The 21,453-nt window shown below is 41.3% G+C and overlaps 4 protein-coding genes across 4 annotated transcripts in view; 3 read left to right on the plus strand and 1 right to left on the minus strand.

The window, feature by feature from the left end:
* Positions 1–21,453, minus strand: part of LOC106179319 (DDB1- and CUL4-associated factor 13) — a 54,423-nt gene that overhangs the window by 2,701 nt on the left and 30,269 nt on the right. The window lies entirely within an intron of this gene.
* Positions 3,562–6,672, plus strand: LOC106163185 (dehydrogenase/reductase SDR family member 2, mitochondrial-like). Its single transcript, XM_087018848.1, has 3 exons — positions 3,562–3,730; positions 4,475–4,662; positions 4,905–6,672. The coding sequence occupies exons 1-3, from the start codon at positions 3,667–3,669 to the stop codon at positions 5,136–5,138; spliced, it is 486 nt and encodes a 161-aa protein (XP_086874974.1). The 5' UTR covers positions 3,562–3,666; the 3' UTR covers positions 5,139–6,672.
* LOC147760450 (uncharacterized) lies at positions 9,623–11,002 on the plus strand. Its single transcript, XM_086994041.1, has 3 exons — positions 9,623–9,742; positions 10,608–10,805; positions 10,956–11,002. The coding sequence occupies exons 1-3, from the start codon at positions 9,679–9,681 to the stop codon at positions 11,000–11,002; spliced, it is 309 nt and encodes a 102-aa protein (XP_086850167.1). The 5' UTR covers positions 9,623–9,678.
* LOC106179320 (uncharacterized) overlaps positions 14,198–21,453 on the plus strand; it is a 30,267-nt gene continuing 23,011 nt past the window's right edge. The window contains exons 1-2 of the mRNA XM_087018873.1: positions 14,198–14,803; positions 15,572–15,670. Coding sequence (XP_086874999.1) covers positions 14,470–14,803; positions 15,572–15,670 — 433 coding nt within the window. The 5' untranslated portion in view covers positions 14,198–14,469. The remainder of the gene's footprint in view (positions 14,804–15,571; positions 15,671–21,453) is intronic.

The following is a 21,453-nucleotide window of genomic DNA, read 5'->3' on the forward strand; positions in this document are numbered from 1 at the left end:
ACTGCCATAAAGCGCAACACAGCGCAATACACTTGATAACACAAGTCCAGTTGCAAGTATTAAACACAAGAAAGGGTAATCTCAAATTAAACAGGGTGATATAAAAGCAAAATATGGTACATTGTAATTAATATTGCTGATACTACTTAACAAATCGGCACAATTTTTTCATTGTTTGGTCAGCCGCCGTGTTGGCGAGTAGCTCTTCTTGGCCAGTAATATATCCAAGAAGAGCCACTCTCCAACATGGCTGCCAACTGGACAATATAAAAGTCTTGCTGATTTGTTAAGTTATATCATCGATGTAACTTGGCTAGTAATATAGGTTGTTTTTTATCACCCTACTTTGCTGGGAATGGTTGCGTGGCATGACTTGAGCATGACTTGAGCAATCGGCGCTTGCACCCCCACACGCTGAGCCATTTGCCTCAAGAGGCCAAAAATATCAAACACGTGATAAAAGACAGTTTGTTAACTTAATTATCAAGTTATTATTATACATGTATAATACAAAATCTAGAAAGTTAGAACTCGATAACAGGATTTTACGGATTGTATTTCTATGAACAATTTTGGAGAGAGTAAACTAAGATGATTGGGCCCGCACACGGTGAGCATTCGGCGCGCGCCACTTGCGCTGCGCCAGATGCTCGCGCTCCTCAGCTCCCCGCAAACGATGCGCTCTTTGCTCAGCAGAGATGCCTCCCGGCCTGCCCCTATCGGACGCACCGCGAACTGTGGGATCATGTGATTAAGGAAACATTACATATTGTTGTTTTTTTCTGATAGTAATGGATAATGGTGACCACGTTAATCAATCAGACTAACTATAACTGTGTACATTTTTGTTGACTTCGCTGGGGGCTGCCATTTTTGTTTGTTTCCGGCTACTGGCACATGCGCATTGTTAGCATGGCGTGAGCAATCGGCGCTTGCACCCCTCACACGCTGAGATATTTGCCTCAAGAGACCGAAAAAATCAAACACGTGAGAAATTTTGCTCAGCCGCGCGTGAGGCAAAAATCTCACCAAAATACCCCCGCACACGATGAGAAAACGGCGCAGCGCAAGTGACGCGCGCCACATGCTCACCGTGTGCGGGACCCTAATACAAAGTCATGTGAAAAGTATCAAATAAAACTCTTACTATGCTTTTTTTTTTAATAATAATTAGTCATAAAAAGTAATTAATCATAAATATAATTCATAAATATAACTCATCACCTGTATTTAAAATACAGAATAGAAAAATATAAATAATAAATAAAACTTTCAGTACTCCTATTCGTAAATAAAATAATAAATGATAGATAAAATCAATGATAAATAAGGCTCTCGCCACGCCTATTAAGAAGCAGGACTATCCCAGCGACCCAACCGGCAATAAAATCAGCGTTCAACCTCATGTTTAACCCCCTTTACACTGAACGGTGTCCTTTGTGCGTCCTTTGTGAGACCATGAAACTGGCACCGCTGAGGTCGTAGAAAAGAGGCACAAGCATAGCTTTGGTTGCAGAATGAATGCTCAATGATGCTTAATGATGACATAAAATATTATATTTTTTACTCTCAAACGGCGCCGTGCTGCGGGACGCAGAAAGGACGCCGTCCAGTGTAAAGGGGGCTTGATTATAGGGCAAGGGGGGGATTGTCCAGGGTGGGGGGTTGTCCGGGGGGGGGATTGTACTGATACCCCTTACGTCTGTCACACAATTATTATTCTGAGCTCTAGGGCATGTGTGTGTCAGATGAAATAAAGCGAAATACACTTGCATATTAAACCACAATAGTTAGTCCCCTATTCTGAATGAGGCCTAAGCCGCTTAAGCAAATTGAAAAGAGGTCATCAAATGTCTCCAAATTTACACACAATTAGCATTAGGGTGTGCTCGTTAAAGGTCACGTGCCTAATAGCGTATTATAATTATCTCCTGTAGACGGCGTGACAAGCCTTTAACACGGGTAACAATTCTGTTTTGTGGGATATTGTCCCGTTCTATGTAAACATCTTGGGGGAGTTTGTCCACGTTTTTATGGGGTTGGTTCTCCTCTGCATTACACACTCCAATTCATGTCACAGGTGATTATTAAGGTAAATATCAGGGATCAAAGATGGTGGTTCAATCCTTAGAGCGTTGTGTTTCTATAACAAATCCCTTGCTAGAGGAGAGGTGTGAGCAAGTGTGCTGTCATGATGAAGCCTGGAGTTAACCAAAGCCAGTTCTTGAAGATGAAGTGAGATATCAGCTGAGAATGCTACGGTCAGTGATTCCACAGGCACCTGAACCTGGCCATCCATCACTGGAAAGAAGTCGGGTTTGATGCAGAATCGAGTTATTTCATCGATGGTCAAATGAGGGTCCGTAGACACGTTGAAAAATGCCATTTGTAGGGATGTGTGATAATATCGCCTGAGGTGTTAGATCATTCCACATTTATAGAACATTCCAGGCCCATGGTATTAGTACATTGTTCCTTTTGGAATAAAACGTAACTAGGGCATTTTAATGTTATGTTCTCAACGGATATCTCACTCCGTTTGCAAGAGGTGACTTCAGGGATGCTACCGGCTTCAATGTGACAACGCACTTGCTCACAGCTCTCGTCTGGCAAGCGATTTGTCGCAGAAAAACAGGGCTCTGAGGATGTGACAACCGCCTTTGAGCCCTAATATTAATCCCACTAAGCATTTGTGAAATTAATTGGAATGTGTATTGCAGAGGAGAACCAATTCCCAAGTAATGTGGATCAATTCGGCCAAGCTCTTTAGGATGAATGGGACAATATCCCACAAAACAGAATATTATAACCCTTGTTGGAGGCTTGTCGCGCCGCCTACAGGAGATAATTTCAGTATGCGGTAGACACACACGATATTAGGCACGTGACCTTTAACGAGCACACCCTAATGCTAATTTGTGTAAATTTGGTGACATTTTACGGCGTCTTTTTAATTTAATAGACATTCCTTAACATCTGTGAAAATCACAGTGAAACATTGGATTTGAGGGGGTACCTGTTATAAATTTGACTAAATGGTATAAAATGTATATATTATCGCCACTATTTTGTATTTTCTGAACCATTAATCATGGTAGAGATGGTATCTGTAATAAAAAGCACCTTTTCTAACAATTTACATCTGAGAGGTAATCATTTGTTAATAAAAGTACAAGAAAATGGGGGTCGGACAGCCTTTTTGACCAATGTTGTATTTCCCAGTGTATATATCTTGTCTACATGCACCGACGGCACGATATCAAAACCTACCAGCTGGCAATGACCTGATTAAAGAATATTTGGGTGAACGGCTCCACTGAATACCCCCGCATAGGCCTACCTGACCTAAGATGCGAACATGAGACAATTTAAAACTTAACTCGCGCTGTGATCCATAATGCATGAACCCTTAGTCGTAACCTCTTTTTTTTCAATTCAATTTACAGCGCAAGAGCACGCTACGTAAGAAACGAGAGACTCGCGTTGCCTCTAAAAAATATTGTGTATGCTACTGTGGGATGGGTGATGGGTCGGGTTGGCCGGGGAGGGGGCAGGGGGGGAGGGGTCCTGATATCCCTGCTCTCTCCCCTCGGTTCTCAACATAAAATCAACGTTCGTCTTTGTTCGCCAGCTCTAGATGCCGACACGTCCGACTGGGCACAAGTCATGAGTGTGAATGTGGCTGGATACTCGAATATGGTACAGGCCTGCTTTCCTCACATGAAGACAGGTAAAATACACATCTCTCCTCCTCTTTGTCCTCCTTCTTCTCCTCTCTCAGCTCCTCTCCATATCTCTCTCTCTCTCTTTCTCTCCCTCTCTCTCCCCTCTATCTCCACCTTGTGCGAGTATGAGCATGAATCTTTGCTGTCCACCGTAATAACAACAAAATCTACATCGTGCAGCCAAGTCCTTTCTTTAAACCCCTTTGCACTGGACGGCGTCCTTTCTGCGACCATTAAACTGGCCAGGTCGCCATTGAACGCTCAAAGAACGCACGGTCATCACTTAGATTGCACAGACGCCATGGTCACCGCAGTTTTGGGTATGTTCAAAACGATCACACAGAAAACGAGAGTTAAGCGCACACATGACACAAAAATTCAGACGCACAAGAGCGAATGGCAACGAAATGAATGCGTAACTCTAGTCCGGCGCGTTTGACGAATCTGGACGCATAACAACGCACTGGCCAAAATTGCCAGAGTGGCCAATTTTTTTTTAGCGCGTCGGTCGAGCGCCGACCCTGCCTCGTGTAGGTGTGATCGCACTGACCACAGAAGGAACGCAAAAAAGACGCAGTCCACTGTAAAGGGGTCTTTACTCCAATTTGAAGACAAATTCTATCCATCGAACAAAGTTAAAAAGTCAACATTCCATCAATCTAGATATCTGAAATTTATCATATTTCGTCAATATTTTAGCAATTCGCACAGTACTTAAGCAATATTTCACTGATATTTCATCAACACAGCCGAACCTGACGCCAGATCAGTCGTCAATATAGCCAGCATCTTCGCCCACGTTTCATCGGCCAGTAAGTGGACGTACTGTACCAGTAAAGGTGCCGTGCTGGAGCTGACCCGGTGTATGGCACTGGACTTGGCCAAAGATGACATACGGGTGAATTCCGTGTCACCAGGATCAATAAATACAGCAGCGGTAAGTGTGTGTGTGTGTGTGTGAGAGAGAGAGGGAGAGAGAGAGAAAGAGGGAGAGAGGGGGTGGAGGGTATCAGAAGATTCACTGATATCTTCAAATTTGATTGAAGGAACGCTGAATGAGGGTAGCTGAATGTCATGGCTTTAATGCTGATAATCAAAATCCTTATTAAAGGCTGCATGTGCGGAAAAGAAGAAAAACAGAATAAATACATTGCCAAAATAATATCATTCATATTTCAGGTCGCAAAATTCTTCGCAGGCGATGAAGACCTAAAGAGGTGGTTTGAAGGATGTCACATGATGAACCGCATCGGCGAAAGCGCAGAAGTTGCCGCCGCCATTGCCTTCCTCTGCAGCAGAGACGCATCCTTCATCACGGGCGCCGATCTCCCGGTAGATGGCGGGTACGCAGCAGTAGGCCCTGAAAGGCATGGGAAAGACGGAGCCAAGTTTACTGGCACGATGCCAGAGTAGACGCTGCACCTGTCCTTCATTTAGAACTAAGCCAAGTTTAACTGTCCAATGCCCCAAATGGTTCCTACCGCATGCCCATTGCCCTTCCATTTTAGAAAATAGGGAGGATCATCTCGCGACACCACGAAATTAAATCGTTGGTAGAAAATGAATAGAAAAACACCAATAAAATAGCTAGTCCTTCTATGTTTAAAGGGATAATAACTCTTCGTATGAAATTTATATTTCACAATAAAAACATTGTGAATAGCTCATAGAAATATAATATATTCTGTTTTACGACGAAAACAGCAGTTATAGCTATTATTCTGATATCTGAGCTTGTCTTCAGATCACGTGACCTCCATTGATGGCTATACTCTGTTATAATCACTTAAGAGATTTTAACAAAAAACCAAACTTCTTAGAAAAAAACCAGAGACTAACTTTGAATGTAAAAATGGATTCATTAACCATTGGTAAGCATGGGAAAATTGTTGTTTACTCCAGAAAAATTCATGTTTTGGCCAAAACGAAGAGTTATTATCCCTTTAATGCCTTACATAATGCATGGTATAAATAATGCAATGCAGAATAACAAGATACAGTACGAAAAGTAGTGCCTTATTGGTTGTAAAGGTATATATGGAGAGCGTATAATTGATTATTTAAAATGAATCCAATGCTGTGTGTTGAGACGAATGTCATAGTAAAATGCTTAACAATAACAATAATAATAAAAGTAGTGCAATTAGAAAGTCTCTTTGAGGTAATTATACTGTCACCTAGTATTTCAGAGATTAAAACTTTTTAGTAGTTGTATTACAGGCCGGCTTTACCCAGACCCTTTTCCGTTGTATAAGCCATTCAAATGACAGTTCACGGATTATCCTATATTACAATGAACTTCTGCTAGTGTAATCAAAGCATGTTCCATATTTCCTTGACAATGGTCAAAGATATTCTGTATAGTTTTTCAACAACAAATGTTATTTTCCCTCGAGAAATAAATTTAACTCATGAAACGTTGCACAACCAGGCCTTGTATTGGGTTTGGGGCTTTTCTAATGATTCCAACTTACTTCTAGTCCAGCCATCATTGTTTCTGGCATCCAAAAAGAAACTGTCAACATCATTTGATGGACTTTCTAGTTTTATAAAGTATGAATTGGGTAAGATACGTAATCATGAAGGATATTTAGACATGAAAAATATGACTTTGGGAACAAATTTGAAATAGGTATAGAATATCTTTAAAGCATTGAAACAGAGTCCATTACATGAGCCTTAAAAATCAACTGACTGGATGCATATGATTCACATGTTTTTCCAAGTAAAATACACAGAATGACAGTCCTAGAACATTACATAAATAAGGAAATAAATATTCCTGTCATTTGACCTCTCCAACGACATGTTTCTTTCTCTCTGGTACAAACGGAACAGCGCCTGGCTTGCTATGTGCTCTTCTGTTAGCCTCCCCGGAAGAGTAAATATATAATTTTTGACATTTATTTTTAAAAAACAAGAAAATGATTTACAAATTCAATACAGTGATTTCACATTGATTACTTTCTAAAAGGTCAGTCAGTCAACTTTTTCAAAAGGAACTTAGTAATATAATCAATCTAGTATTACACAACTAAGTTTTGACTTTTAACGGAAGTACTTTTATAATGCCTTCAAAATTTGACAGTCTCTTATTTTGCAATGATACAACATTCTGGGTGGAATTATGTACAGAAATGTCCCTTGGTGTTAAATAAACTAAAGAATATATAATTTATGCTTAATACTTGGTCATTTCATATTAAGTTTTTACATGGTTTTTATCATTTTAAGTTTTAAAGATGACTATAGATAAATCTTTATGCATTATGATCATACTTTCTTTACATTGATCCCTTTATCTCTTATCTCCTTCTAACTGCGGTTTACAATATGGAGATAATTACAAAAGGCAACCTTTTTTAAAAAAAAGAAACAAGGACCAACTTTGAAAGTAGGAAAAAATTATTAATTATTAGTGGAATGGAAAAATAGCCGTTTACCCCAGTTAAGTCCTTTTTTGGCCAAAACAATCAGTTGTTATTCGTCAAACCTTTCAGCGATAGCGAGTAAAACCCTATGCGCCAGTTATGTACATATATATGCATCAACGACATATCAAAACATAAGAATCATAAATGGTCCTGCAAATGTAAGATCTTCCAGGATTGACAAAATACAAACAGAAAAAACCGAAAATGTAGGAGCCACATACATGTACCTTTACGAAAATTCCCTGTCGGCTACAAACACTATACATGTAAAGAGACACCATGGGATTTACCCGCCAAAATGGATTTTCCAAGGGAAATAAGCAATTTTCTTATACTAACAATCCGATTGTCTATTCATCTCTGGACTTGAATTCGACCTTTTAGTTAAATCTTGGACATAATAATGAATTAAGTCCAAGGTTAAATTTAAAAAAGTTGATATAGTTTAAGATGACTGGCCATGAAATTAATTCTATGCACAAATTCTCTGGACAGTGGAGTAAATGTCTCGAATAAGCAACGCAGAGACATATGTTCGCAAATATCTAGAGAAAAGTCAAGCTATGGTCCTGGTAAAAGGTTCACAAAAACACAATCGTCAAGACGGTGACCCGCAACAGCAGGCCAACCCAAAATAGGTCACTGGTTTCTCGCTTTTGATTCTGTAAAATGGAAAACCAGGTCAGGAGTGACTTAAAATGGCAGCTCTTCAACCTAGCCTGGATGCAGCAAGCACTAAGGACAGACTCAAGGGGTGGGTAGCTATAGTCACGGGGGGAGCCGGTGGTATAGGCAGTGCATGTGTACGACGATTCTTGAATGACGGAGCACTTAATTGTTGCCTTCTTCGACATCGACCAAGTTGCCGGGAAACAGTTGGAGGCTAAGCTCCAGGCGGCTGGCTTTGAGACGAAATTTTACCAGGTCGACGTTTCTGACAGAGAGGCATGCTACAAGGCCGTTAGCCACGTAGCTAACCAGTACGGTGGCTGCATCAACTTTCTTGTGAACTGTGCTGCGGCATTTATATTAAAAGGCAAGTTGAAGTTACGGATTGCGGGAAACGATTTCCGACACCCCACGAGCATTTTTTACAAAATCATTTTTACAAAATCATATAAAAAGCACCACCTTTGTTATATATCCCAATATATATATACAGACTTGACATTTAATGTGGAATATTTTCTCCAAACTATAATTAATTAGTTTTTTTCCTATTTTGCTGACTGATACATGATGGTTCAGTTCAGGTTCAGTTTTTTTTTTTTTTTTTTTTTTTTTTTTTTTTTTTTTTTTTTTGTAGGACATACAGGGCGTTGATACAGCTAGTAATGACCTACCCACATATTGTCTATGTGGTTCAAATATGGCGATTTTGATGACCAAGGTAACTGCTCATTCCCTTGGTTCTGCAAGTTATCTGCCATTAAAAGTGCTTTGTGTGAACCGGCAATCTCATCGTGCGACCTAAAATTGCTCCTAAGGTGCCCCCTTTCAGATGATGGTTAAGTGGTTTCCAGAGTATTCCTTTATTTAATCTGGTTCAGGTTTCCATTGATGACTCCCATTGGTAGTTTGGCACCAATGTGGTATCCACTCTGAATAGTGACGCTGTCAATGACCCTAGTCACTTAAGAAGTGGCCTCTTCAGGATATCTATAAACTCCGTTTTGACCAGTTTAGCGATACAGGTGAAATCTGACCTCAATAAAGAAACCCACGCGGTTCTACCCAGAAACGGTCATGGTTCCCAATTCATTACAGAAACAGACTACGCTGTTTTGCTGTTTACAATGGCTTCCTCAGAGGTCGCCTGATATCTTACAGAGCATTCCGTTTGACACAATAATCTGTCTTGCCATATCTGTATTTTTCGAGCCCTTCTGGCACAGGTTATCAATTTTATAAAACACTGCTTAACTCATTTTACGCACTGCAAAACAGACCGCTTGCATGCCAAATTTCGAATTCTTCGATTCAGTAGTTGCCGACATATGGATACTTTTTTTTGACAGAATCATGTTTCATCAAAGGCAAGCTTTGACCAGCCCAGGAGCACTAGCCAATTAAATCATTGCATATTACACAATGCAGCAGTGGTAGCGACACACCTGACTTCATACTTCTCCAGTCAGATATCTTATGTGAGATCTGAGTTTTTTGAAAAAAGAACGCATTTTTACCCAGGTATACCTTTAAAACTGAAATATTCCATATTAAATGCCAAGTCTGTATAAACAGTTAGGACCGTAGCCCCCCCCCCCCCCCCCCAACACACACACACACACACACACACACCAGAGAGAGAGAGAGAGTGAGAGGGAGAGAGGGGGGTTACATTACATCAAACACAACATTAAAATATGTATGCTACATTGAGATCATTGACGGAAGGCTGGTCCTGATATCCCTGCTCTCTCACTCTGTCTCTCTCTCCTCTCGCTTGTCAACATTTAATCAACGTTCGTCTTTGTTCCCCAGCTTTAGATGCCGACACGTCCGACTGGGCACAAGTCATGAGTGTGAATGTGGCTGGATACTCGAATATGGTACAGGCCTGCTTTCCTCACATGAAGACAGGTAAACATATCTCTATTTTATTCTCCATCTCCTCCTCTCCATCTCTTTCTCTCCCTCTCTTTCTCCATCCAATAATACCGGTGTCATGAAACTGAGGGTCCGCCCTCCATATAGTTATAATGGTTAGGGTTAGTCTGACCTAAGTGGGTCAAAATCTAGGGCGAGGCTCACCTGTACAAAGTAATGGGAATCAGAGTCTTCTGTCATGGGCGACTTTCTGGTACATGGCACCGACCAAGGAGAGCCACTCGCCAACATGGCGGCGGACACCTGTACAAAGTAAAGGGAATCGGAGTCTTTTGTCATGGGGGACTTTCTGGTACATGGCACCGGCCAAGGAGAGCCACTCGCCAACATGGCGGCGGACCCGATGATTAACAAATTTTGCTGATTTGTATAGTTGCATCAACGATATTAATTACCTATTTATAAATATTGCTTATGTACGTTGTGAATGACCATTTCCTGTGTTTGCTTGCGACTGCTTTTTCTTTTTTCCAAGTGCATTGCGCTGTATTAGGGTGTATAACGCACTTTAGGGACGCCCATCTCTTGCCACTCTGTGAAAGTGTGTGCACATGTCTTTGTGTCTCCCCTCTTTTTAAATAACGAGTTTTCATAAGTGTTTGTTTCATCTGCCTGTGTCTATCCACCTACACAACAAAACATCAGCAAAATCAGCATCGTAATTAATACCGACTTTCTTTCAAATTCAGTCTTTTCTCCAATTAGAATAAATTTTGTTCATCGGACAAAGTTAAAATGCCAACATGCAATCAATCTCCAAATATTTATCATATTTTGTCAAAATTGAGCAGTTACATTAATATTTCATCAATACTTCACTGATATTTCACCAACACAGCCGAACCTGACGCCAGATCAGTCGTCAATATAGCCAGTATGGTCGGCCACGTGGCATCGGCCAGTAAGTGGACGTACTCGACCAGTAAAGGTGCTGTGCTGGGGCTGACCCGGTGTATGGCACTGGACTTGGCCAAAGATGACATACGGGTGAACTCCGTGTCACCGGGAGCCATAAAGACGGCAGCGGTAAGTGTGTGTGTGTGTGTGTGTGTGTGTGTGAGAGAGAGAGAGAGGGTATCAGAAGATTCGCTGATATTGACAAATTTGATTGAAGAAATGATGAAAGATTTGAGCTGAAGAGAGAATGTCATGGTTTTAACGCTGATTTTTAAAATCCATATTAAAGGCAGTGCGGAGCAGAAGAAAGAACACTGCCAAAATGCCTTGGAATAAGCCTTGGAATTGTTGCCCACAGTTGACGATTGACTATTTGCCAAAGCATTTTCCAACTGTCGGGTCAACAATTCCGGCAGGACACAATAGAGCCTAAAAGTATCCAGTTTGGTTGCCATCCCTTATTACCCTCGTAATCACATGCACAATCCACAGGGGTCCAAACAACGAGGTCAACATACTGGGCATTAGCCACGTACTACTTCTGAAGCTGTACTTGGGCATAGTACTTGCGTTTCTTTTTGAGAGAAAATGAATCATCTTGACAAAAAATTCTCCTTGGATGTTGTCCTCCATTGTTTTCTCACGGCAGTTGAAAGGGCATTTTATCTCAAGAACACCAAGTCCGCAACAAGAACATGTGATGATGCCATCTGATGATGCACCAAAATGTGGTTTTTGTGGTGAAAGCAGTAAGCCCGACTCTGTTAAATGGGCCTCAGAATGTTGAAGCCCAACATGGTCTGCCACATACACTCTTCCTGATGGGCACAGCTTGATGGGCTTGTGCGGGTCTTCCTGTACAGTTCATACGCATTCTCCTCATTCTCTCTCCCCCACTCAACAGCAGGTACTCTAAGGGCGCATTCCCATATATTTTAGATCGATCTATCCCCGTGGGAAGTCTCACTAGATTACTGCCAGATAATCGGGCTTAAATGTCCGTCCCGCCCACTACAAGCTCTAAGGGGGTAATTAACTACCGTGAGCGTGAGCACAGTGTAGAGGACGGCTTGGAAACACTTGTCTGCATAACGTCACCAGCAATAGATGCAGTTATTCTGCCAGTCCTTATTTCATGCCAAGCTGAGGATGAGGATTGCAACCTTGTTGTCTCCCCAACACTTTTAATTTCCTCAGGTGTTATATCATGTTTAGCATAAATGTCATTACACACATCAATCACATCTTCCTTGCTAAGGGTCGTGTATTGTTCCTTGTAGAGAGTTCTCTGTTTGTATGGAACCGTGGTAACAGGGGCAAAATCTTCAGAATTTTCTTCTATAAAGGTCTCATTGTACTCGCTCCAAGCACTAAGTTCGACTACAGTAGTAGTCCCTAGATGTCTAATTGACTGTGCTGTTCCCCATAAGTGGCTGGCCGCGGCAATTCCCTGTGGACTCTTGTGCTCTCCCTCAACTTTCTCTTAGCTTTTTCACTGTAGTACATTATAGATGCAATGGGGGCTAGTTCAACATCCTTAACATAGCATTCATTCCACTGACATGGCAAATCAGTCCAGGCAGAGGTTGTGTAACCTAGTCTCACTGCGGCTTCCACTTTATACAGCACCGCTCCAATGTGAGAACATGTCTCTCCCAATCTACAAAAAGAGACCAAATGTTTATAATTTGTTCAAGTGTCTCTCCAGACAGAGGAAACGTGTAATTGCATAACCATCTAAATTTTATTTTCAATATTTCATGTTTTAAAGGCTAAAAAAAGTGCATTGCACATTATAAGATTTAAACTACTTTTATGTACAACAAGAATCACAACGGAAAAAATTACCCTGCCATGCAATCGCAGTGTGCAGTAATTACTTTGCCATCTTTGCTCATGCAAGGCCACCCGTTGGTGATGTGGCTCCTCTGCCACACGCCATGAAGGTTTCACATCTGCTTTAAGAATAAAATCACCTCTATTCGTCTTGTAATGATACACAGTCTGTACCCAGCCAGAGACGAAAAAACATGTGCATCCAAAGCCGAAGACAGTGATCATGTGACCTTCTTGGCATCAAGAGAATAGTGACTTTACTTGCGTTATATACCTACCAGTTGGCAAATTTAAAATCTCTCACACTCTTAAAAAATTAACAAACTTTTCACGTTTAACAATTATTCTTTATAATTTTATTACACTAAGTCATATCATATGGGTATGGTTTGAAAACAGGAATTAGGTTACAGTTAAGCCATGCGTGCATACAAATTATTTGTAATTCTATAACTTTTTAATGAGCGTTGTGTGATTTACCTTTTGTTTTTAAGCTGTTCATTCTTCCTCTTTATCAGATATATCGGTAAAAATCAAATCTATCCCCCTTTGATAATTACATGTAGCACATGAATGCTCTGAAAACCAGCACATACCTATTCCGAAACCGCCTCGTAGTAAAAGATGTCACCAAAACGTCGAATAATTACTCCTGTGGACTTGAAATAAACCTCCGTTTGATTTTGACTATATTCCGTAACCGCTTCGTCGTCAGAAATAACAATTAAACTAGAATTATTACTCCCGTGAACTCATAATAAACATCCGTCTTATTTTTACTATATTCCGAAACTGCCTCCTTGTCAAAAATATCACCAATGAATAAATTTCTTTCTCCTTCGCTCTTGTGAAAAATTAGTTTGAGTATATTCTGGTCCGACGCCCCTTGTTTATCAGAAATGTCACTAAAAAGTAGACGTTTTGACTTGGGACCTTTTTTTCTGCAGCAGTTCCAGCTAGGTGTGGCTCAGCTGAGACGCGCATGGTCAGTGTCGACGGTTGATTAAATACTTTTCAAGCCAGTTGAACGTCCACGAGAAGTATTTAGCAAAAATTGATCAAATTGGTCAGACATTACATAAGAATTCAGCGGGAGGTGACCAGCGCACGTGGACGAGTTTATTCCACATAACATCTCTAGGGGTGTATTCCCAGAGATTTAGATCGATCCAGAAATTAAGATTTAGATCGACCTAACTCCCTGGGGGTTCACGCTAAATTGCAGTCAGCCGAGCGCGCACCATAGTTAATTAACCCCTTACAGCTTTTAGTAGGCGGGACAGACGCTTAAGACGGCTAATGTTACAGTAATCTAGTGAGACTCCCCACAGGGATAGATCGATCTTAAATCTATGGGAATGGGGTCTAGAGCGTGACATAGGTCACTTTATTCGGTTTTAGGGGTTTGACTATATTTGTTCTCGGTATGTATGTCAAATAATACACTCGCTTACGCTCGAGGTATTATGGCATATATCGCTCGGGTGACAGTGTATTATCTCACACATGGACTTTCCCCGCGTTTGCCGCCTAATTGCGGCCCCTGCAATCCTTTTGTTTTGATATCAGCCCCGTGGCATGTATTCTTTGATATCACCCCATGCGCGGTGATATCAGCGTGTTCTATTCAAAGTTAGGGGGTTTGGGTGGGGAACGCGCACGATTTCCCTTTGTATGTGTGACAAATAATGCACTGTTACCCCCTCGCCCGATATACACGATAGCATGCCTCGCTGGCGCTCGTATTATCGGGCTCGTGGACAGTGCATTATTTCCTACATAATCCACTGTCCACGAGCCCGATATACACGATAGGCACTCGTGTATGCCACTTGACCCTCGCTGACTCGGGGTCTATCTATTACATAATCGTCATGACGGTGGCCTGCAACAGGGGGCCAAAATAGGTCACCAATTCTTCACCTATGACTTTGCAAAAAGGAAAACCAGGGTAGGAGTGACTTAAGATGGCAGCTCTTCAACCTAGCCTGGATGCAGCAAGCACTAAGGACAGACTCAAGGGGCGGGTAGCTATAGTCACAGGGGGAGCCGGTGGTATAGGGAGTGCATGTGTGCGACGATTCTTGAATGACGGAGCACTTGTTGCCTTCTTCGACATCGACCAAGGTGCCGGGAAACAGTTGGAGGCTGAGCTCCGGGCGGCTGGCTTTGAGACGAAATTTTACCAGGTCGACGTTTCCGACAGAGAGGCGTGCTTCAAGGCCGTTAGCCACGTAGCTAGCCAGTACGGTGGCTGCATCAACTTTCTTGTGAACTGTGCTGCGGCATTTATATATAAAGGTAAGTTGAAGTTATGGATTGCAGGAAACGATTTCCGACACCCCACGAGCATTTTCCCCAAATAATTTAAAAGTAAATGTTTGATAAAGACAGCATGTTTTGTGGCATTTCTTACAATCAGGGGGTTGGCCGAGAATGGTCGATTCGGTCACCTTTCCCTGTTGGTTTCTAATCTACCAGCGAGAGAGCTGTTCAACCAGTGCAGATCTGTTCTGCCAGCTGGCATAATTTGTCCAGCTTTTCTAACGAAAATAACACCCCTTTTGTTATATTTCAATTTAAAACTTAACTCGCGCTGTGATCCATAATGCATGAACATTAAGGGTGCTTTCCCAGAGATTTAGCTCGATCTAAAGATTAAGATTTATATCGACCTAACTCCCTGGGGGTTCACGCTAAATTGCAGTCAGCCGAGCGGGCACCATAGTTAATTACCCCTTTACAGCTTAAGCCGGCCAAGCTGACAGCAATCTAGTGAGACTCCCCACAGGGATAGATCGATCTAAAAATCTATGGAAATGGGATGTTAGTCGTAACCATCCCTTTTTTCGCCTTCAAATTCACAGCGCAAGAGCAACTCTCGCTTGCATCTACATAAAACAAAATCAGATAAAAAACATTGTGTATGCTGCTGTGGGATGGGTGATGGGTCGGACTGGCCGGAGGGGGCTGATATCCCTACTCTCTCCCCTTGGTTTTCAACATTAAATCAAGAAGTTATAACTTTATAACTTCTTGATTAAATCAACGTTCGTCTTTGTTCTCCAGCTCTAGATGCCGACACGTCCGACTGGGCACAAGTCATGAGTGTGAATGTGGCTGGATACTCGAATATGGTACAGGCCTGCTTTCCTCACATGAAGACAGGTAAAATACACATCTCTCCTCCTCTTTGTCCTCCTCCTCTCTCTCTCTCATCCTCTGCACCTCTCTCTCTCTCTCTTTCTCCCACTCTCTCCCCTCTATCTCCACCTTATGCGAGTGTGAGCATGAATCCTTGCTGTCCACCGTAATAACAGCAAAATCTACATCGTGCACCCTTTGCACTGGACGGCGTCCTTTTTGCTTCTTTTGTGCGACCATTAAACTGGCCAGGTCGCCATTGAACGCTCAAAGAACGCACGGTCATCGCTTGGATCGCGCAGACGCCATGGTCACCGCAGTTTTGGGTATGTTCAAAACGATCGCACAGAGAACGAGAGTTAGACGTACTGGCCACACCTGACACACAAATTCAGACACACAAGAGAGAGTGGCAACGATTGAAAACGAATGCATTACGCTCGTCCGGCGCGTTTGACGAATGCCAAAATTGCAAGAGTTGCCTTTTTTTTTTTTTAACGCGTCAGTCGAGCGCCGACCCTGCGTCGTGTAGGTGTGACCGGGGTATTGAGCGCAGAAAGGATGCCGTCCAATGATAAGGGGCCTTTACTCCAATTTGAAAACAAATTCTAATCGAACAAAATTAAAAAGTAAACATTCCTTCAATCTCCACATCTGAAATGTATCATATTTTGTCAATATTTTTGCAATTCGTACAGTACTTAAGCAATATTTCACTAATATTTAATCAACACAGCCGAACCTGACGCCAGATCAGTCGTCAATATAGCCAGTAACCTCAGCCACGTGGCATCGGCCAGTAAGTGGACGTACTGTACCAGTAAAGGTGCCGTGCTGGAGCTTACCCGGTGTATGGCACTGGACTTGGCCAAAGATGACATACGGGTGAACTCTGTGTCACCGGGAGCCATAAATACGGCAGCGGTAAGTGTGTGTGTGTGTGTGTGTGAGAGAGAGAAAGGGGGGGGGGTGTTATCAGAAGATTCACTGATATCTTGAAATTTGATTGAAGAAATGCTTAAAGGTACATACAAAGTCAATTTTTTGTCATAAAAACCAACCAAATGCCAGCATATAGTTTCAAGTAATATAACTAAGAGAATTACCAAAAGGCATTGTTTAATTTTACCGGAAAGTGATGTTTGAACAGATTTTTCTGCTAGCTTTCTATGCTGTATGTCAATGGGGCAGAAAAGTAGGTCACAAAAGTAGGTTAAATTGACAACCAAAAATTTAAAGAAAGGAGCACTCTAAAGCTCTTTTATGGCTGATCGGGTGATTTATTCTGTTTATCCCTTGGCATGTCGAATTTTTTAGAGTCGTATAAGAAATTAGTAGCAGTGGTTTACATGTGTTACTGGGAATTAATCCACGCTCCACCGATGCTCGTACCTTTAATAAGATGAGCTGTAGAGAGAATGTCATGGTTTTAATGCTGATAATCAAAATCCATATTAAAGGCAGTGCGGAGCAGAAGAAAGAATTAAAACACTGCCAAAATAATATCAGGCGATGAAGACAAAAAGAGGTGGTTTGAGGGATGTCACATGATGAACCGTATCGGAGCATGCGCAGAAGTTGCTGCCGCCATTGTCTTCCTCTGCAGCAGAGACGCATCCTTCATCACGGGCGCCGATCTCCCGGTAGATGGCGGGTTCACGGCAGTAGGCCCTGAAAGGCATGGGAAAGACGGAGCCAAGTTTACGGGCACGATCCCAGAGTAGATGCTGCGGCCGTCCTTCACTTAGAACTAGGCCAAGTTTCACTGTGCAGTGGCCCAAATGGTTCCGACCACGTGCCCATTGCCCTTCCATTTTAGAAAATAGAGGTGAATCATCTCGCGACACCACGAAATTAAATAGTTGGTAGAAAATGAATAGAAAATCGCCAATAAAATAACTGGTCCTTCTATGTTTAATGCCTCACACGATACGTTTTGGATTCATTTTAAATAATCAATTATACTCTCTCCATTCATACCTTTACAACCAATAATGGACTACTTTTTCGTATTGTATCTTATTTTTAATTGAACCATGCTTGGTAGTGAGATGTGTGTAAAAATAAAAATGCCAAATTATACCAATAATAACTAGAAAAGCACTCAGAGAGCGCAGACCTCCGCCAAGGCAGTAAAGTCTCCATCCACTGCCGTTTCACCCCTAAATTTTCGATATTTTTGATTAGTGATTATTGATACGGATCACCACCAAAAACTAATCATCTGTTCCTTGGTCCGCTTCTGACAGTTCCTGAAAATTTCATCAAAATCGGTCCATAACTTTTTGAGTAATGTTGATGACAGACAGACAAACAGAAGTGCAAACATAGCCTCCTTAGCGGAGGTAAATAAAGGTGCAGTGACATTTTGCAGTCTCTTTGAGGTGTTTATACTGTCACCTAGTATTTCAGAGATTAACACTTTTTGATAGTTGTATTGCAGGCTTTATCCAGACCCTTTGTTGTTGCATAAGCCCTCCAAAGGATAGTTCACAGATTATCCTACAGGTTTACCACTTAATATGGAATATTATTTTTGGGCGAGTAAATTTTCTACAAAATATTTAATTTCTCTCTAACTTCTTTAAATCCAAAGCTGAGGTGTCACTCCATGTGTAGCCAGGTGTGTTACCTAATTACCACACAACTCTCGAAACAATTGATGCATGCAGTTGCATGTTCTGTGGTCAGAAATGTGAGGGGTGGTCTTTTCGGCAATTTCTGCCCTTGTATAAAAACGCATGGGTTTGGTCAATCTTTGGAGTGTGTTTAGAGAAGCAACAAAAGGATCGCTCTGGAACTTGACAGGTACCTTAGTGAAGATATGGTTCGACAGCCAAGCAATGCAGCTTACTATGGGATTCTTGCTCTCAAAAAACTGGCCAGAAACGGACAGCCATTGCCAGGTAATTAAACATTTATCAGGAACCGTTTGTGAAGTCCTCCAAAGAAATGCTGCAACAGGGGCACCTACTCCAATACCTCGACCATGGTGTCCGCTTATCACACCAAGAAGACAGGATCGCCTTCTCCTTTGAGGACGCCGTGCTGGTCGTACAAAGAAAACCAGTGTCCTCAGAAAAGACAGAATGTTATTCAAACGCCCGTTTCAAGGTCCCACGTGAACAAAAGATTTCTGCAAGCCGGTTATTTTGCAAGAAGGCCAGTACGGAAACCACTGTTAACAGTAGGTCATATACAGCGACGTCTGCAATGGGCTGGGGACCCCGTGCGTTTGCAGCCAAAACACTGGTTTCACGTCGTTTTAAGTGATGAGGCCAGATATTGATCTTTTAGGGTTGATCGTCGAATCCGTGTCCACCGACGTGTACGAGGGACATAAAACGATGATTGTGTACTGCCTAGGGTGCAAGCAGGGGGTGGTAACGTCTCTGTTTGCGGAGCATTTCATGTCGGTGCCCAGAACCAGTTGGTTTTTCAAGGAGGCAACCTCATCCAAGATTCCTACAGAGACATTCTACAACAAACAATGCTTCGATTGGTAAGAGTCATCTTCAGGAACAACTTTGTGTACCAAGACGACTGCGCAACCCCACATCGAGGCCGCAGAATCACTGTTTTTCTTCAAAACCAATGGGTTCAGCAACTGCCCTGGTCTGCAAACTCTCCAGATATGAACCCAATTGAAAATCTGTGGGCGGAAGTAACTCACAGAATTAATAGCTATGGTCCTCGGTCGGTAAATAGTGATGGACTGCGACAGGCAAATGTCACTGCGTGGAATGATATCCCCACCCAAACTCTAAAAAACGTGTCACAGGGTATGCCATGTAGGATGAGGGCGCTGCAAGCGGCTGCTGGAGGTCATACCCGCAATTACTGACTTTTCATGATTTACTGTTGTGAGTTCTTTGACTGTGTAACGTATCACTGTCCGGAGGCTATCTTTTCTTTTATATCTTATCTTAAAGTTTATACTGACTTCAAACTGTTGATATGGTTTTCTGGGGGTGTTCCTTTCTTTTGAATGGCATCTTATGTCAGATTTGATATTATTGACCAAAATATCTTCCAACAGAAGACTGGATGTTATTATCACTCAGTGACATACTTTTGTAATGACTCAAGCCAAAAAATTTTAATCAGGACTCAAAAATAACAATGATAAAAAATATTCCATATTAAGTAGCAACCCTGTATATTAAAACTAGAAAATCACTCCGAGAGCGCTGACCTTCGCCAAGGCAGCAATTTTTGATTATTATTGATTACTGATCGATTATTGATCAGGATCACCACCAAGAACTAATAATTTTTTCCTTGATCCGTTTCTGTCAGTTCCTGAAAATTTTATCAAAATCAGTCCGTAACTTTTTGAGTTATGTTGATGACTTTATGTTCCGTATGTCCTTGACAATGGTCAAAGATATTCTGTATAGTTTTTTTTTTTTTTTTGGGGGGGGGGGGGAACAAATGTTATTTTCCCTTAAGAAAAAAATACCAACAATTTTAAACTCGTGACACGTTGCACAACTAGTCCTGAATTCGGTTTGGATTTTTTCCACCATTCCAATTAACTTCTAAACCAAGCATCCTTGTTTCTGACCTTCTTAAAGAAGCTATCAACATCATTTGATGGATTTTCTAGTTGGGTGAGATCCGAAACTATGATGAATATTTAGACAAAAAAGTATGACTTTGGGAACAAATATGAAATAGGTATAAAATATCTTTAAAACATTGAAGCAGAGTCCAATACATGAGCTTCAAAAGTCACCTGACTGGTTGCATATGATTCACATTTTTCCAAGTAAAATACACACAGTCCTAGAACGTTACATAAATAAGGATATAATTTTAATTATAGTTAATATTTAAAAATATTCCTGTCATTTGACCTCTCCAACGACATGTTTCTTTCTCTCTCCGGTACAAACGGAACAGCGCCTGGCTTGCTATGTGTTCTTCTGTTAGCTTCCTTGGAAGAGTAAATACATAATTCTTGATATAAATTTATTTTAAAAAATTACAAATTCAATAGAATCATTTTACATTTTTACTTTCTAAAAGGTCAGTGAGTCTACCTTTCCTAAAGGAAGTGATATGAACAGTTTGCTATTATACGACTAAGTTTTGACTTCTAACAGAAATACATTTGTAATGTCTTCAAATTTTGACAGTCACTTATTTTGCAATTTGGGATTATATACAGAAGTGTCCATTGGTGTTTAATAGACTAAAGAAAATAAAATTTATGCTTAATACTAGGTCATTTCATATTGTTTTTTCATAGTATTTATCATTTTAAGTTTTTAATACTACTATTGATAAAACTTTAAACATTATTAACATACTTTCTTTTCCTTGATGGCTTTATATTATCTCTCTTATCTCCTGCGAGGCGTTATATAGATCATCTTGGGGACGTGGCGGTGACGGCTGATTTGGGGTTCGTGCGAAAATGTCTCCTTCAGTTTTTCACTATATGCAAATGCCTTTTTCTCTCTTGGTCTTAGCTGCGGCAAGAAAGAACTGATGTATTAATCGAAAGTAATATTTTTAAATGAAACTTTACTTGAATTACTTAAGCACCCCGCACACGGTGAGCAATAATAGTGTGACTGAATTGCGCAATACACTGCAATACAGCGCAACACAGCGCAATACACTTGATAACACAAGTCCAGTTGCAAGTAAACACAAGAAAGGGTAATCTCAAATAAAATAGGGTGATATAAAAGCAAAACATGGTACATAGTAATTAATATTGCTGATACAACTTGACAAATCGGCACAATTTTTTCATTGTTTGGTCAGCCGCCGCGTTGGCGAGTAGCTCTTCTTGG

Source organism: Lingula anatina, chromosome 8 (genome assembly GCF_051362555.1).
Source record: "Lingula anatina isolate TDL-2025a chromosome 8, LinAna3.0, whole genome shotgun sequence".
Lineage (NCBI taxonomy): Eukaryota > Metazoa > Brachiopoda > Lingulata > Lingulida > Lingulidae > Lingula > Lingula anatina.